This window comes from Dendrobates tinctorius, unplaced genomic scaffold (genome assembly GCF_039654945.1).
Source record: "Dendrobates tinctorius isolate UK_male_01 unplaced genomic scaffold, ASM3965494v1 ptg000162l, whole genome shotgun sequence".
Lineage (NCBI taxonomy): Eukaryota > Metazoa > Chordata > Amphibia > Anura > Dendrobatidae > Dendrobates > Dendrobates tinctorius.
In genome coordinates, this window is record NW_027361829.1 from 66,607,352 (window position 1) to 66,624,474 (window position 17,123).

General features: G+C 44.1%; 1 protein-coding gene across 1 annotated transcript in view; it reads left to right on the forward strand.

Moving 5' to 3' along the window:
- LOC141052555 (microtubule-associated serine/threonine-protein kinase 3-like) overlaps positions 1-16,833 on the forward strand; it is a 110,276-nt gene extending 93,443 nt beyond the window's left edge. Inside the window, exons 3-23 of the mRNA XM_073549809.1 lie at positions 7,525-7,626; positions 8,073-8,166; positions 8,592-8,659; positions 9,015-9,100; positions 9,886-10,094; positions 10,878-11,016; positions 11,117-11,249; positions 11,397-11,562; positions 11,721-11,822; positions 12,060-12,182; positions 12,331-12,443; positions 12,544-12,635; positions 12,992-13,077; positions 14,387-14,467; positions 14,618-14,698; positions 15,450-15,527; positions 15,679-15,756; positions 15,910-15,987; positions 16,139-16,219; positions 16,378-16,458; positions 16,689-16,833. Of these exons, the coding sequence (XP_073405910.1) occupies positions 9,039-9,100; positions 9,886-10,094; positions 10,878-11,016; positions 11,117-11,249; positions 11,397-11,562; positions 11,721-11,822; positions 12,060-12,182; positions 12,331-12,443; positions 12,544-12,635; positions 12,992-13,077; positions 14,387-14,467; positions 14,618-14,698; positions 15,450-15,527; positions 15,679-15,756; positions 15,910-15,987; positions 16,139-16,219; positions 16,378-16,458; positions 16,689-16,783 (1,878 nt within the window). The 5' untranslated portion in view covers positions 7,525-7,626; positions 8,073-8,166; positions 8,592-8,659; positions 9,015-9,038 and the 3' untranslated portion in view covers positions 16,784-16,833. The remainder of the gene's footprint in view (positions 1-7,524; positions 7,627-8,072; positions 8,167-8,591; positions 8,660-9,014; positions 9,101-9,885; positions 10,095-10,877; positions 11,017-11,116; positions 11,250-11,396; positions 11,563-11,720; positions 11,823-12,059; positions 12,183-12,330; positions 12,444-12,543; positions 12,636-12,991; positions 13,078-14,386; positions 14,468-14,617; positions 14,699-15,449; positions 15,528-15,678; positions 15,757-15,909; positions 15,988-16,138; positions 16,220-16,377; positions 16,459-16,688) is intronic.
- Positions 16,834-17,123: the final 290 nt, after the last annotated feature.

Below are 17,123 nucleotides of genomic sequence, written 5' to 3' on the forward strand. Positions count from 1 at the left end.
CGTCTGGGGAAGTGCATTCCAGAGAGCTGGAGCAGCACGAGAGAAGTCTTGGAGACGGAGGTGCGAGGTTCGGATTACGGGGGATGTTAGTCTTAGGTCATTTGTAGAACGGAGGGCACGTGTAGGGCGATAGACAGAGATAAAAGAGGAGATATAAGGCGGTGCAGAACAGTGGAGAGCTTTGTGGGTGAGAGAGTATTGAGTGAGAGAGTATAGGAATATTTTCTTAGTAATTTTGTAATTTCTTTATGTGGTTTTTCATTGGGGTGTAGCGCCTTTTCTACAGCTACATATTGTGCACTATTTCCATAATTTTCCTCATGTCCTTCCCTGTGTTTTTTCTGAGCGCACTTTGTTAGTGAAATTTTTAAACAATAAAATTTTCTACATTATTTGTAATTATTTTGGACTAGTACATCTCTTTTTTGCCATCTATGCATGTTTTGATGTGTCCAGTACTATGATCCAGCACACGGGTTGTGCTATGTTAAGATCACTATGAAATGCAATAAATGTGTGCGTTGGCGGAATTTTCTGTTTTTTTATCATAGGAAGCATGCATATGACGGGAGGGGGGAGCCATGCATACCAGGACAGCGACGAGGGAGTAATGCATACCAGGACTAGAGGGGGGTCTGATTTTGTGGGCGGAGCCCCTCTGGGTCCAAGTTGGTGGGTGGGGCCTCTCCAGGTCCAATTTGGTGGGTGGGGCCCCTCAGGGGCTGATTTGGTGGGTGGGAACCCTCAGGATCCGATGCGGTGGCCTGGGCTCCTCAGGGCTTCAATTGGTGGATGCAATCTGATTTGGTGGGCAGGGCTCCTCAGGGTCCGATTCGGTGGGCGGGGCCCCTCAAGGTCTGATTTGGTGGGCGGAGCCCCTCAGGGTCTGATTTGGTGGGCGGGGCCCCTCTGGGTCCGATTTGGTGGACGGGGCCCCTCTGGGTCCGATTTGGTGGACGGGGCCCCTCAGGGTCCAAGTTGGTGGGCGGGGCCCCTCAGAGTCAGATTTGGTTGGTGGGTCCACTCTGGGTCCGATTTGGTGGGCGGGGCCCCTCAGGGTCTGATTTGGTGGGCGGGGCCCCTCTGGGTCCGATTTGGTGGACGGGGCCCCTCAGGGTCCGATTCGGTGGGCGGGGCCCCTCTGGGTCCGATTCGGTGGACGGGGCCCCTCTGGGTCCGATTGGTTGGACGGGGCCCCTCTGGGTCTGATTTGGCAGGCGGACCCCCTCTGGGTCCGATTTGGTGGACGGGGCCCGTCAGGGTCCGATTTGGTGGGCGGGGCCCCACAGAGTCCTATTTGGTGGGCGTAGCCACTCTGGGTCTGATTTGGCGGGCGGGGTCACTCTGGGTCCGATTTGGCGGGCGGGGCCACTCTGGGTCCGATTTGGCGGCGGGGCCACTCTGGGTCCGATTTGGTGGGCGGGGCCACTCTGGTTCCGATTTGGTGGGCGGGGCCCCACAGAGTCCGATTTGGTGGGCGAGGCCACTCTAGTTCCGATTTGTAGGCCGTGGTCAATCAGCCTCCGATTTGGAGCCTGGGGTCAGTCAGCTTTCGATTTGGCGCGCCGGCCCTTTAAGACTCATTTTGGTGCGTCGGCCCTTTAAGAATCACTTTCGCGTGTCGGCCCTTTAAGAGCCAGTTTGACGCACTGGGCTTCTATATCCACTTTGGCGCACATTCTCTCTCAGGGGCATGCGTCATGTGATGAAGCTAGATTTGCATTTGTGCTGTGGGTTTCGCTTTAAGAGCTGATATTATCTGGCAGAATCTGTGTCCTGGGGGCATCATTTAAAGGTCATAGGCGTTGGCATAGTAATTGGGTGTGCCTGCGCATATCAATGAGCTTAACTGCCATTTGAATCGCCTCAGGGCATGTTTTCTCTGTGGCAAAATTTCCCCATTGAAAAGCATTGAGACAATTCATTCCAATGACGGGAAAAAAAATTTTCAAACGCAAATTGCGCAAAAACTACAAATCCGATCGACACAAAAAATACTTAGCACACCATTCGTGGACGCTGGCTTCGAAACGACACCTCAACGGCGTCTGTGCGTGTAGCGGTTCGGGCCGCATTAATTGCGGAAATCAACTTAATAATAATAATTAGATGTGTATTTCTTGAAGGAAGTACAGATAGTGGTTTGAAATGGTGCCCGGGCTGCCCCTTTAAGAGAGACTTGCCTGCTGCCCCTGCAAGACTTTCAACTCAGGATCCGTTTTAACTGTGGGTGCCACTCAGGGGCCACTTTGGCCTCAGGGTCTGATTTGGTGGGTGGGGCCCCTCAGGATCCGATTCGGTGGCCTGGGCTCCTCAGGGCTTGATTTGCTGGCCAAGATCCCTGAGGGTCCGATTTTGTGGGTGGGGCCCCTCAGGGTCCGATGTTGTGGCTGGGGCACCTCAGGGTCTGATTTTGTGGCCGGGGTCCCTCAGGGTCCGATTTTGTTGGTGGGGCCCCTCAGGGTCCGATTTTGTGGCTGGTGCCCATCAGTGTCCGATTTTGTGCCCGGGGCCCCCAGGGTCCGATTTTGTGGGTGGAGCCCCTCAGGGTCTGATTTTGTGGCAGGGGCCCCTCAGGGTCTGATTTTGTGGGTGGGGCCCCTTAGGGTCTGATTTTGTGGGAGGAGCCCCTCTGGGTCCGATTTGGTGGGTGGGACCACTCTGGGTCCGATTTGGTGGGCTGGACCTCTCTGGGTCCAATTTGGTGGGCGGGGCCTCTCAGGGTCCGATTTGGTGGGCGGGGCCACTCTGGGTCCAATTTAGTGGGCGGGGCCCCACAGCATCTGATTTGATGGGCGGGGCCCCTCAGGGTCAGATTTTGTGGCTGGGGCCTCTCGGTCCGATTTTGTGGGTGGAGCCCCTCTGGGTCCAATTTGGTGGGTGGGGCCCCTCAGGGTCCGGTTTGGTGGGAAGGGCCTCTCTGGGTCCAATTTGGTGGGTGGGGCCACTCTGTGTAAGATTTGGAGGCTGGGGTCGCTCAGCCTCCGATTAGGAGGCCGGGGTCGATGAGCTTCCGATTTGGAGGCCGAGATAAAAGAGCCTCCGATTTGGAGGCCGTGGTCGATGAGCTTCCGATTTGGAGGCCGGGGTCGATGAGCCTCTGATTTGGAGGCCGGGGTCGTTGAGCCTCCGATTTGGAGGCCATGGTCGTTGAGCCTCCGATTTGGAGGCCGGGGTCGATGAGCCTCTGATTTGGAGGCCGGGGTGGCTCAGCCACTGATTTGGAGGCCGGGGTGGCTCAGCCTCCGATTTGGAGGCTGGGGTGGCTCAGCCTCCGACTTGGAGGCCGGGGTGGCTCAGCCTTCGATTTGGAGGCCGGGGTGGCTTAGCCTCCAATTTGGAGGCCGGGGTGGCTCAGCCTTCGATTTGGAGGCCGGGGTGGCTTAGCCTCCGATTTGGAGGCCGGGGTGGCTCAGCCTCCGATTTGGAGGCAGGGGTCGCTCATCCTCCGATTTGGAGGCCGGGGTCGCTCAGCCTCTGATTTGGAGGCCGGGGTGGCTCAGCCTCCGATTTGGAGGCCGGGGTGGCTCAGCCTCCGATTTGGAGGCCGGGGTGGCTCAGCCTCTGATTTGGAGGCCGGTGTGGATCAGCCTCCGATTTGGAGCCCGGGGTGGCTCAGCCTCCTATTTGGAGCCTGGGGTCGCTCAGCCTCTTTTTTGGAGGCCGGGGTGGCTCAGCCTCTGATTTGGAGGCCGGGGTGGCTCAGCCTCCGATTTGGAGGCTGGGGTGGCTCAGCCTCCGACTTGGAGGCCGGGGTGGCTCAGCCTTCGATTTTGGAGGCCGGGGTGGCTTAGCCTCCGATTTGGAGACCGGGGTGGCTCAGCCTTCGATTTGGAGGCCGGGGTGGCTTAGCCTCCGATTTGGAGGCCGGGGTGGCTCAGCCTCCGATTTGGAGGCCGGGGTCGCTCATCCTCCGATTTGGAGGCCGGGGTCGCTCAGCCTCTGATTTGGAGGCCGGGGTGGCTCAGCCTCCGATTTGGAGGCCGGGGTGGCTCAGCCTCCGATTTGGAGGCCGGGGTGGCTCAGCCTCTGATTTGGAGGCCGGTGTGGATCAGCCTCCGATTTGGAGCCCGGGGTGGCTCAGCCTCCTATTTGGAGCCTGGGGTCGCTCAGCCTCTTTTTTGGAGGCCGGGGTGGCTCAGCCTCTGATTTGGAGGTCGGGGTGGCTCAGCCTCCGATTTGGAGGCCGGGGTGGCTCAGCCTCCGATTTGAATGCCGGGGTCGATCAGCCTCCGATTTGGAGGCCAGGCTGGCTCAGCCTCCGATTTGTAGCCTGGGGTCACTCAGCTTTCCGTTTGGTGTGCCGGCCCTTTAAGACTCATTTCGGTACGCTGGCCCTTTAACAATCACTTTGGCGCGTCTGCCCTTTAAGAGCTAGTTTGGCTCACTGGGCTTCTAAATCAACTTTGGCGGATATTCTCTCTCAGGGGCATGCGTCATGTGATGAAGCTAGATTTGCATTAGTGCTATGGGTTTCGCTTTAAGAGCTGATATTATGTGGCAGAAGCTCTGTCCTGGAGGTGTCATGTGATGTTCGTAGGCGTTGGCATAGTAACTGGGTGTGCCTGCGCATATCAATGAGCTTAACTGCCATTTCAATCGCCTCAGGGCACGTTTTGCCATTTCCCATTGAAAAGCATTGAGACAATGCATTCCAATGACGGGGAAAAAAATTTTCAAACGCAAATTGCGCAAAAACTACAAATCCGATCGACACGAAAAATACTTAGCACACCTCTCGTGGACGCTGGCTTCAAAACGACACCTCAACGGATTCTGTGCGTGTAGCGGTTCGGGCCGCATTAATTGCGGAAATCAACTTAATAATAATAAGAAGAAAAAGAATAAGTTAGCAGCGTTCGGATTACAATATAGTGGTTTATTGAAAGCACTATAAATATAAGAAATCGGATTACAATATGTTGCTTGAACCTAGAGGTTCAAGCACCATAAATATAGATAATAGTAAATTATTGATTTCCTCCAGGTAGGATAAAATTAGAATTAGAGACCTCAATCTAGGGAAAGGGGAGGTGTCAGCATGGGCTTGAAATGCAGAATGCTGTATTTTAGTCCCAGTCCATCCCAAGTCACAATATCCAGAAAAAGGAAATGTTTACAGAAGTGATGAACATTTAGCGTCCAAACTCTGTTTAACATATTTTATGGGGGGAAAGACAGATGTAAAAGCCTGCTTCACTGATCAAACCCATGATTCTTCCCTCCTGGCCTGAGTTTGGAACTGATGCTCAGCCTATGATGTTGCCATGTTAATTATTGCTAGGCAACTTCCTTTTATGGTGAGATGCCCCTTTAAGATTCCATCCTCGGACTCCATTATGACATTACTGATGACATGTTAACATTCCACCACAAGATTCCATTATGACATCATAATGCACCGCCACTACTTAACCAAGTGCTTACTGCCTAGGTGTCATTATTGTCAGTGATTGGCTGCGAAGCTGGTGATATACTGACTGCGCTTGGATTTGTTGGAAATGCCTTGCATTTCTTCACATAAACGTGAAGTGTTAGCACTACTCCAGGGGATTCTTACCACCCATGCCCCTGACAATGTGCTACCAATACCCGATGGCGTCCTCAGCTTCACTTACCGGCTGGTTATGAAGCTAGTGAGCGACTGCCTGACCAAATACCAACAAGGTCGTATAAGCTCAGAATATCTTGAGCATTTACAGATGAACATCAGGACATTAGTACAACAGGTAAGTAACAGACAATCTGGGCAAAGCATATAAAACAATAATGGATAATATTCATAAAATACAAGTTGGGGAGGGGGGCGGTGATAGCGTGGGCCTGCGTGCTCTACAATGCTAGGGCTGAATCTTACTCTCAGTCCACCCTGGTCACAATATGCAAAAAAAAAGTAAATGGTTACACATGTAAAGAATATTTAGCTTCCAAAACCTGGTTAAAATAATTTTGGGTGGGAAAGACGGATATAAAAGCCTGATCAGAACAGCAAAGCCATGGCTTTCCCTCTTTCCCTGATTCTGGTTCTGATGCTTAACCCATAATGTTGCCAACTTAATTGTTCCTAGAATGTTGCTAGGCAACTTCCCGTTATGGTGAGATGCCCCTTTAACCCCTTCACCACCTTGCGATTTTCCGTTTTTGTGCTTTCGTTTTTTTGCTCCCCTTCTTCTCAGAGCCAGAACATTTTTTACCATCAATATAGCCTATGAGGGCTTGTTTTTTGCAGGCCGAGTTGTAGTTTTTAATGACACCATAGATTATATATATTGTACTTGAAAACGGGGAAAAAAATTCAAATGCGGTGAAATTGCAAAAAAGTGCAATTCCACAATATATATTTTTTTTTTATTTTAAATATTCACTAAATGCTAAAACTGACCTGGTAATATGATTCTACAGGACAGTACAAGAATGCAGATACCAAACATGTATAGGTCCTTTTTTTTTTACTTAAGTGGTGGAAAAAAAATCTGAACGCCGGCCATGGGTCGGTGTTCATAAAAGATGATCAATGGACAGGCACACTGGTCTTCTGCAGACCCCCGGCTGTCATGACAACCCATCGCAACCCCCAGAGTCATGTGACAAGGGCTCTGATGAGCGAGACTTGAGACACGGTTTCGGTCCGAATGTCTTAAATGCCGTTGTTAGTGATTGACAGCAGCATTTAAGTGGTTGACAGCCAAAATCCATCTGCATCTATTTGCGGGACATGACAGCTGATCACACCATCAACTGTCATGTGTGGGTAGAGATGCAGGCTCTATCGCTGCCTAAAAAGACAGGCACACGACCATGGACGTACCTATACTTTCAAAGTTGTAAATGAGTTAAGATTCCGTCCCTGATTCCATGATGACATCACTGATAACATGCTAACATTCCACCACAAGATTCCACTATGACATCATAATGCACCGCCACTACCTACCCAAGTGCTTACTGCCAATCACTGTCATTGTTGTCAGTGATTGGCTGCGAAGCTGGTGATATACTGACTGCGCTTGGATTTGTTTGAAATGTCTGGAATTTCTTCAGATAAACTTGAGGAGTTGGCACTACTCCAGGGGATTCTTACCACCTATGCCCCTGACAATGTGCTACCAATACCCGATGGCGTCCTCAGCTTCACTTACCGGCTGGTTGTGAAGCTAGTGAGTGACTGCCTGACCAAATACGACCAAGGTCGTATAAGCTCAGAATATCTTGAGCATTTACAGAAGAACATCAGGACATTACTACAACAGATAACAGACAATCTGGGCAAAGCATAAAACAATAATAATGAATAATATTCACAGCACATGAAACAATAATGAATAATATTTATAAAATGCAAGTTTCTTTACATGAAATATGTATTTTGGCCAATAGCAATATAATTTATAGCTTATAAGAAATATCCATATATGTATTAATTGTAGCTTTAGATTGCAGGAGTAAAATGGTGACATAAATAGCGTCCTATATTCTCTACTTTCTCTCATGATTTTTCTTTCTTGCTTATTTCCATTTTTATAGACTGAAGAAAGATCCCAATATGGAGATTTGGCCTTTTTTAAACAATTGGCCCAAGAGGTCCTGTATGTACTAGAGTTTATTGCCCGCCCACTGAAGCATTTGGTAAGAATCCATCATCTTCTATATCTCAGGTCTTTCTTGTCTGATCTTCTCCAGATTACTAGTCATATATCAGATTGTCATATTTCTCATGTTAGAAGCCTCCTGTCCGCTCCAGGCAGATACAGGATCTTTTATGGCAGCCTGTCTCTGCTCCATCCTCTGTGGTGATAGTCTGTACTGTTCTCAGTGGTGCGGACCTTTCATATCACATCTGTCTCGCTTTATCTTCACAATCTTCCTTCTTGTAAATGCTGCAGTTCTGGTAATAGATGTTATTGGAGAACTGTTGTATATACAAGTCCCTTATATATTAATGTGGATGTACTGGACGGCCGTGTATATTCCCCGCCATTATGTAAATCCAGGTTTAGTCTGTCCTGTCTTTTGTGTACTGTAATTTAGTATTTGTGAATTGTTATATTAATTGCACATATTACATCCATCAGGAAACACCGGCCGGTGACTCCAAAGAGGGGCAACACCGAAATATCACTGACCCCAATACCAGTGAGCCAGGGCTAAAAAGTGATCTGATTGAAGGTAAGCTGATCATCTCGTATTCCTACAAATGTTAATATTATGGAGACACCAGAGTATATATAAATTTACTCCTCTGTATGAGGCCGGTGATGGTTCCTGAACCTCCTATAGAATGTAATGGAGAGGTCTCATGCAAATCTGAAAACCCCTCTGGTTCTCTCTTCTGGGATCTTCTCAGCCCCAAAATGCACAAAGAACCTCACAGGGTCCCCATCCAAGTCCTTGTCAGATCCCGAACAATCACACCTTTATGGTAGAGTATATCTATCTATGGATGTGCCATAAGTATATACAGTATGTGCAGAATATTCATATAACTAGTATTATACCATTTACTTGTCTTTCCTTCCTTATATCGATGTGTTATATATTAAGTACTGATATCGTCTAATACATGATGTCTCATTATTTTATCATTATATTAGAGACAACTGAGCCGGCAACTGCTGATGGTGGAATATCTGAGACACCAGAGATCCCCGAATCTGCCAGTGTAAGTATCAGAGAAAACATCTGTATATCATCAGATAACGGGGTATGAATTACACCTCACATGTTACACCCCAGAGTACAATGGGTTAACTCTATTCTTAATGTAGATTGGACCAATTATTATTATTCCTGTCTCCTCTGTGTGATGTCCCTTACCATCCCCTCCATACAATGATACATGTGTATGGAGGATATCCCTATAATATAATAGTGTCTGGGGAGCGTCCTGCTGGTATCATGTCCTCTACATCTGCTGCAGGGTAATCAGCGGGGACAGAATGTGGAGAAGTTCCTGCATCTGCAGCTTTTATCTTCCTGCAACTTATATATCTTATTGTCATTTCTTATTCTTCTAGGCCATACTCAGATCATTGACCCCTATGAGAAAACCAAGTAAGAGCGACTATACCAAGATCAAAGAGATCGGCAGTGGATCTTTTGGGTGAGCGTTATGTATAATCTACATTTTTCCCAAACTCCTTATGATGATGCCTCTGTCTATATGTCCTGCCTTATGGAAATTCCTGTATCTGAGTCCACGTCTAAATGTTACTGTATTCCAAGATCCGTAACATTTTTATTTTCTCATCCCATAGAGCTTTGTAAGGACTTGTTTTTTGTGTGTCAAGCTGTTGTTATCGGTACCACTGTGCACTAGATCTAATCTACATCTAGTCATCTAGTCCACATCTATTTGTCACGATTCAGCTCAGTTATCATGTGATATGGATGAAAGCCTCCCATAAGTGATCATTTATGCTGAGTTATTTTGTGTATTTCCAAACATTGATTTCTAGTGACGGCCATACATCTAGTATTAACTATTAGTGACGAGCGAGTATACTCGTTACTCGAGATTTCCGAGCATGCTCGGGTGTTCTCCGAGTATTGGATGTGCTTGGAGATTTAGTTTGTGTCACTGCAGCTGCATGATTTGTGGCTGCTAGACAGCCTGAATACATGTGGGGATTTCCTAACAAACACACAATCCTCCTCACATGTATTCAGGCTGTCCAGCAGCCACAAATCATGCAGCTGCGGTGACACAAACTAAATTTCCAAGCACGACCAAAGTATTCGGAGACCACCCGAGCATGCTCAGAAATCTCGAGTAACGAGCATACTCGCTCATCACTATTAATCACTATTAACTATTAGGATCATTTGACATATAGACAGACTGTTAGTAAGAATTCTGTATAAATTATGGATTTTTCTCCTCTACAGGGCCATCAACTTAGTGCGTCATAAAGACACAAACAAGGTATTCGCCATGAAGAAACAAGACCGGAGTAAACTGGAACTTCCAAAGTATCTTGAAATGGCCTATCTGGAAAGGGACATCGCAATATTCGCTGATTGTCCCTTTGTTGTCTCCACGCTTTGTTCCTTCCCAACTAAACGACATCTTTGTATGGTCATGGACTTTGAAGCAGGTAAGACATATCCATTGCATATATATTAAGCCCATTTCTGCTTAAATATATAAAGGTACCAATGTATTTATATGTCATTAATCTACATGCTCATAAGAACAGTTTAGGAAGGTTGCCTTTTTCTGACAGATAATAATTTTCATTGCTTCTTATTGCATTTTTTTCTGATGTTGGGCGATCAAAAACACTGCAATTCCATCTGAGTTTATTTGTTTTTTTATTATTTATTTTGAATGGAGAAAAAGTGATTTTTATATTTATTTTCTTTCCCCAAATATTTTTATTATTATTTTATTTTTTAGTCTCCATAAGGGACCTGAACTTGCGATTATATAATCGTAATTACTATGTACTGCAATATGGGCATTGCAGAATATGGTGAAAATCTTGGTCCCCTATGAAGCCAAGTGACACACTGAGCTTCACAGAAGTACCATAATGGCAAGGATAGTAGTCTTCCGCAGACACTCAGCAGCCATAGCAAACCACTGACATGGAATGGGGGCGATGAGTGCTTAGAGCAGCTCACCTCCAGGTCACCTGCTGTAAATGCCGCTGTCAGAGATTCACAGTGTAATGTAAGCGTTTACCAGCAGGGGCAGATCTCAGCTCTCTTTTTGTATAGGATTACTCTGCAGGATACAGTATATGCTCTACATCACACAGTGTATCTCTATGATTGACTCCCTGCCCCAATGTCTCAGCTTATTTCTCATTCACACTCTTCATGTGTAATTTACATTGTAACAAACTCTCACCTGTCATATTTGCTTTCTGCTCTAGGAGGAGACTGTCAGACTCTCATTGATATATATGGTCGTTTACCCCTCGCCTTGACCCGCTTGTACATTGCAGAAACGGTTCTTGCTGTGGAATATCTGCACAGCTTTGGTGTGGTTCATCGAGACCTGAAGCCTGGAAAGTAAGTGAACGCTGCAGTATAATAAAGGGAGAGACAGTTATAGTTTGGTATACAGTCTATGGGTTATTACTTAGGGCTGACAATATCTTTTCTTTCACAGCCTCATAAGATCATCATCTGGACATATCAAAGTCACAGATTTTGGGCTTTCAAAACTCGGACTTATGAGACCAACATCAGACATTTACAAGGCTCGAACTAAAGACATCGCCAGAGAGTTCCGTGATAAAGAGGTTAGCTATAGATTGAAAACTTATTCTTTACAGATCTGATCTATTTCTGCTTCTCTCATATTTTCTCACATAGAAAACTTTTCCACTGATATTATTTGTCACAGTAATTTTCATTGATCATCTTCTCATTGTTCTGTTGGTTTCCAGAGGAGAGGCACCTTGCATTATATGGCCCCAGAAGTCATCTTACAGAAGGGCTATGGAAGGCCTATTGACTGGTGGTCAATAGGGATCATCACATTTGAATTTCTTACCGGCTATTTGCCATTTAACGGAAGCTGCCAAAAAGAGATTTTGCGCAGAATTAAAAAGGGTAAGTAAAATAATCTGAATGCTGTGTGATGCCATAGTAATTTGGTTCAGTTGTTAGGTTCATACTTTGGTTTAGTTACTTGTTGTTTTGATAGTTTTTTTAAATGATAGTAAATGTAGAGACATTCTTTTCGGTAACATTTACTTTTTATATAACAGATGACATCACTTTGAAATTTAAAAATCTTGCTGTTCATCCTGATGCTCAAAACTTCATTACTCAGCTGCTCAGAAAAGATCCAACACATAGACTCGGGACAGGTAATGTATATAGTAGTATTAATAATGACTTATAACTCCTCTGTGACCTGACAAATAGATCATTTCCATGAGGATCAGCACTGAGGTCTCTGCGTTACCTCCTTGTCTATTTCCCATTCTTCATGCCATGACTTACAGTATATTTTGGCTCTGCTCTGTCTTCAGTTTAGATTACCATAAAATGTACAGTCTTCCTAACATTGTCTGTATCACTTTTTTCTTGTCTTCCGTTTCCAGGAGGAGCAAATGAAATCAAGAGTCATCCATTCCTGAGTAAGTTAGATTTTGAGAATCTTGAAAATCAGGAGCCAGAGTTTAGGCCAATTCTTAGGTCAGAGGAGGACACCCACTACTTTCCCAGTAAGTAGAATGAGACGTCATCTGGTTAAAGCTGCCGTTTGTCTTGTCTTTTATTTTATGTGACAATATGTTTCCATCATTATTAGTAATAACATGGTGACTGTCTGTGATTATATTAATAATCTCTGATAATACTTGTATTTTGTAGCTGGCATTCAGAGACCCAAACATATGGATTCAGATGAGTGTGACACAAATGAGGAGGTCAGTGATTGGCCAGAAAGCCTAAACTATGTGTCATCTTCTCAAAGACTTTCTAAGGTAAGTATGTGATCTGTAAATACACAAAACTATAACTAAAATAGTATGAAAATATTATATGTATATATATTTATATTTAATTTTACTCTGTGTATTTTAGCTATATGCAACCAATACCAGGATGATGAGCAATGAAGATAATGAGCCATCTCCAGATTGTTCTCTAGAGACCAGCACAAAACACTCAGATGTGTGAGTAGATTATTATTATGGGGTATAGTACTGACATATCTTCAGAATACCAAATACAAGACGCATATGACACAATACTAAATCCAGAACCTACCGCCTCATGATTGATCATCACTGTAATGTCTGGCTTGTCATAACGCTGGAGATAACAGCTGATCATTGTGACCAGCCTTTCATTTCCATTTCATTAAAGCCCTTTATTACTAGTTATTCTTCTCTCTTGCTGACAGAAGGCAGTCCTGTGCAAGGTATACCCTTCATTTTGTCCAAGTGTCCTAATTGCCCATAAAAAAACGAGTCTTTTTATTTTTAATTGCTTTCACTTGTAATTTATTTATTTTTCTTCTACCAAACAGGCAGAAAGAATCTTCTCCTACTAGAAATGATGGTGATAATCAGTGTTTCACTACTGAAAACAAGTCACCCTCTCCCATATTGTCAGGTATGTGCAGGTCTATAGGACATCTTGTTGTCGTCACTGATCAAAAGGTGTACTGTAAATGTTACATGAGGGCTCAGAAAATCACTGCTTTTTTGTGCCTTTAAAATAAACAACAATCCAACACGTTAATGTATAAAATTCTCACTCTTTTGTGCTGTGCATTAAAGGTATAAGGGGCCATACAGTCTGGTGCCTGATACTGATCATGAATAATCTGCCCATGGCTCGATCAGGCCCCAAACTAACCCTATATATAACCTTAATGTGCCACAGATGTTTTAACCCCTTAACCCCCAAAGCTGTTTTCGGTTTTGCGTTTTTGTTTTTCACTCCCCTTCTTTCCAGAGCCATAACTTTTTTATTTTAAGGTCAATATGGCCGTGTGAGGGCTTATTTTTTGTGGGACGAGTTGTACTTTTGAACAATACCATTGGCTTTATGAAGTCGTGTAACAAAAAATGGGAAGAAAATTCCAAGTGCAGTAAAATTGCAAAAAAAGTGCAATCCCGCACTTAATTTTTGATTGGCTTTATTGCTAGGTTCACTAAATGCTAAAACTGACCTGCGATTTTGATTCTCCAAGTCATTACAAGTTTGTAGACACCAAATATGTCTAGGTTCTTTTTTATCTAAGTGGTGAAGAAAAATTCCAAACTTTGCAAAAAAAATTGCGCCCTTTTCTGTGACTCGTAGCGTCTCCATTTTTCGTGATCTCTGGTTGGTTGAGGGCTTATTTTTTGCAGGCCGAGCTGACGTTTTTAATGATAACACTTTTGTGCAGATACGTTCTTTTGATCGCCAGTTATTGCATTTTAATGCAATTTCGCGGCGACCAAAAAAACACAATTCTGGCGTTTCGATTTGCTTTCTCGCTCAGTCATTTAGCGATCGGGTTAATCCTTTTTTTATTGATAGATCGGGTGATTCTGAACATGGTAATGTCAAATATGTGTAAGATTTATTATTTTTTATTGTTTAATTTTGGATGGGGCAAAAGAGGGGTGATTTAAACTCTTGTTTTTTTAATTTTTTTACATTTTTTTAATTTTGGCATGCGTCAATAGCCTCCATAGGAGGCTAGAAACTGCCATAACTCGATCGCCTCTGCTACATAGAGGAGATGCATAGATCATCTCTATGTAGCAGAATTACAGGTGTGCTATGAACGCCGACCACAGGGTTGTGCTCATAGCAATCCAGCATCAGCAACCATAAAGATATGACTCTAATCTTATGACTTGATATGAATCTAATCTTATAGGAGTTTATCATTGACATGTTTTTCTTACTTTTTTATATGATTTTCCAGTTGAGAACAAAAATAAATCTGCATTAAACCTTGGAGAAGAGAAAAACCCAGAAATAGTAGCAGAGACAGAGCCTAGCAGAGGTAAGTGTAACAATAAGGTCTATGTTGTGTGATGTCGGCTACTGAGAATAATTCATGAGGAGGAGATGTTATATGTCAGTGGTGGATTGTCTCATCTATGACTGTCAATGATCGTTGACTTGTTTTTCTTTTTTTTACATGAATTTCCAGTTGAGATGAAAATTAAATCTGCTTTAAAACTGGGAGAAGAGCAAGACCCAGAAATTGTAGCAGAGACAGAATCTAGCAGAGGTAAGTGTGACAATAAGGTCTATATTGTCTGATGCCGGCGACAGAATAATTCACGAGGAGGATATATTATATGTAGTGATGAGCAAGTGTGCTCTTTACTCGAGTTTTCCGAACATGTTTGGGTGTTCTCTGAGTAGTTTTGGCGTGCTCGGAAATCAAGTTTTAGTCCCTGCAGCTGCATGATTTGAGACTGCTAGACAGCCTGAATTCATGTGAGGATTTCCGAAGAAACGAGCAGTCATCCCCGCATGTATTCAGGCTGTCTAGCAGCTGCAAACCATGCAGCTGCGGGGACTAAAATTTAATTTCAGAGCACACCCAAAATACTCGGAGAACACCCAGAGAATACCTGAGCATGCTTGGAAAACTCAAGTAACAAGCACACTTGCTCATCACTACATAAAATATATCCTCCTCGGGAATTATTCTCAGTTGCCGACATCAAACAGTCAGTCCCTGCAGCTGCATGATTTGCGGCTGACAGCCTGAATACATGTGGGGATTGCCCGTTCTTTAGCAAAAATCCCCACATGTATTCAGGCGTTCCAGCAGCCACAAATCATGCAGCTGCAAGGACTAAAACTTAATTCACGAGTACGCTCAAAATACATGGAGAAAACCCGTGCATGCTCGGAAAACTCCAGTAACGAGCACACTCGCTCATCACTATTAGTCAATGGTGGGATTTTCACATCTATGACTGACAATGATCATTGACTTGTTTTTCTTACTTTTTTATATGTATTTCCAGTTGAGACAAATACATCTGCATTAAAACTGGGAGAAGATCAAGACCCAGAAATAGTAGTAGAGACAGAGCCTAGCAGAGGTAAGTGTGACAATAAGGTCTATGTTGTCTGATGTTGGCGACAGAATAATTCACGAGGAGGATATATTATATGTCAATGGTGGGATTTTCACATCTATGACTGACAATGATCAATGACTTGTTTTTCTTACTTTTTTACATGAATTTCCAGTTGAGACAAATACATCTGTATTAAAACTGGGAGAAGAGCAAGTCCCAGTAATAGTAGTAGAGACAGAACCTAGCAGAGGTAAGTGTGACAATAAGGTATATGTTGTCTGATGTCGGCGACTGAGAATAATTCACGAGGAGGATATATTATATGTCAATGGTGGGATTTTCACATCTATGACTGACAATGATCATTGACTTGTTTTTCTTACTTTTTTACATGGATTTCCAGTTGAGACAAATACATCTGTATTAAAACTGGGAGAAGATCAAGACCCAGAAATAATTGTAGAGACAGAGCCTAGCAGAGGTAAGTGTGACAATAAGGTCTTTGTTGTCTGATGTCAGCGACAGAATAATTCACGAGGATGATATATTATATGTCAATGGTGGGATTTTCACATCTGTGACTGACAATAATCATTGACTTGTTTTTCTTACTTTTTTACATGAATTTCCAGTTGAGATGAAAAATACATCTGCAATAAAACTGGGAGACGATCAAGACCCAGAAATAGCAGCAGAGACAGAGCCTAGCAGAGGTAAGTGTGACAATAAGGTCTATGTGGTCTGATGTTGGCGATTGAGAATTATTCACGAGGAGGAGATGTTAACTCCCAGTTATACGATTGCCACATGTATGATGATTGACAATGATCACTGACTTGTTTTTTTTTTTACTTTTTATATGAATTTCTAGTTGAGAAGAAAAATAACTCTGCAATAATATTGGTAGAAGAGCAAAATGCCCAAATAGTAGAAGAGCGAAAACCTAGAAGACGTAAGTGTGATAATAAAGTCTATATTGTTTGATGTTGGCCAGTGAGAATAATTCATGTGGAGAAGATGCTATCTGTCAGTGGTGGGATTGTCACATGTATGATGACTGACAATGATCCTGTTCCTCTGCACGGATAAGATTTATCTACCGTCCTGCCACAATGACACCAAAGCAGTATCCTCTAATATGGAGTTCCATTACCTACATTAGTTTTATATCTCTTCTCCTAGGTTCCATCTTCCGCCGGATTATATCATCCTGCCGGCGAGGATTATCCAGGGCCGCTCGCAGCATCAGAAGATGCATGTGTCCAATCTGTCATTAGGGCACCATATACTGTACATCTAGTACAGCAAGTCCATCATCAAAGCTGTACTTGGGCAGCACGGTGGCTCAGTGGTTAGCACTGTTGCTTTGCAGCACTGGGATCCTGGGTTTAAATGTCACTAAGGAAAACATCTGCAAGGAGTTTGTATGTTCTCCCCGTGTTTGCGTGGGTTTCCTCCGGGTACTCCGGTTTCCTCCCACACACCAAAGACATACTGATGGGGAATTCCTAATTTTAAAAAAATAAAATAAAAATTCTGAATTAATTAATGTTCCTTTGTAATAGAATATTTCTGAAATATATGGCATACCAATACTGTACGTCATACATGTTTGAA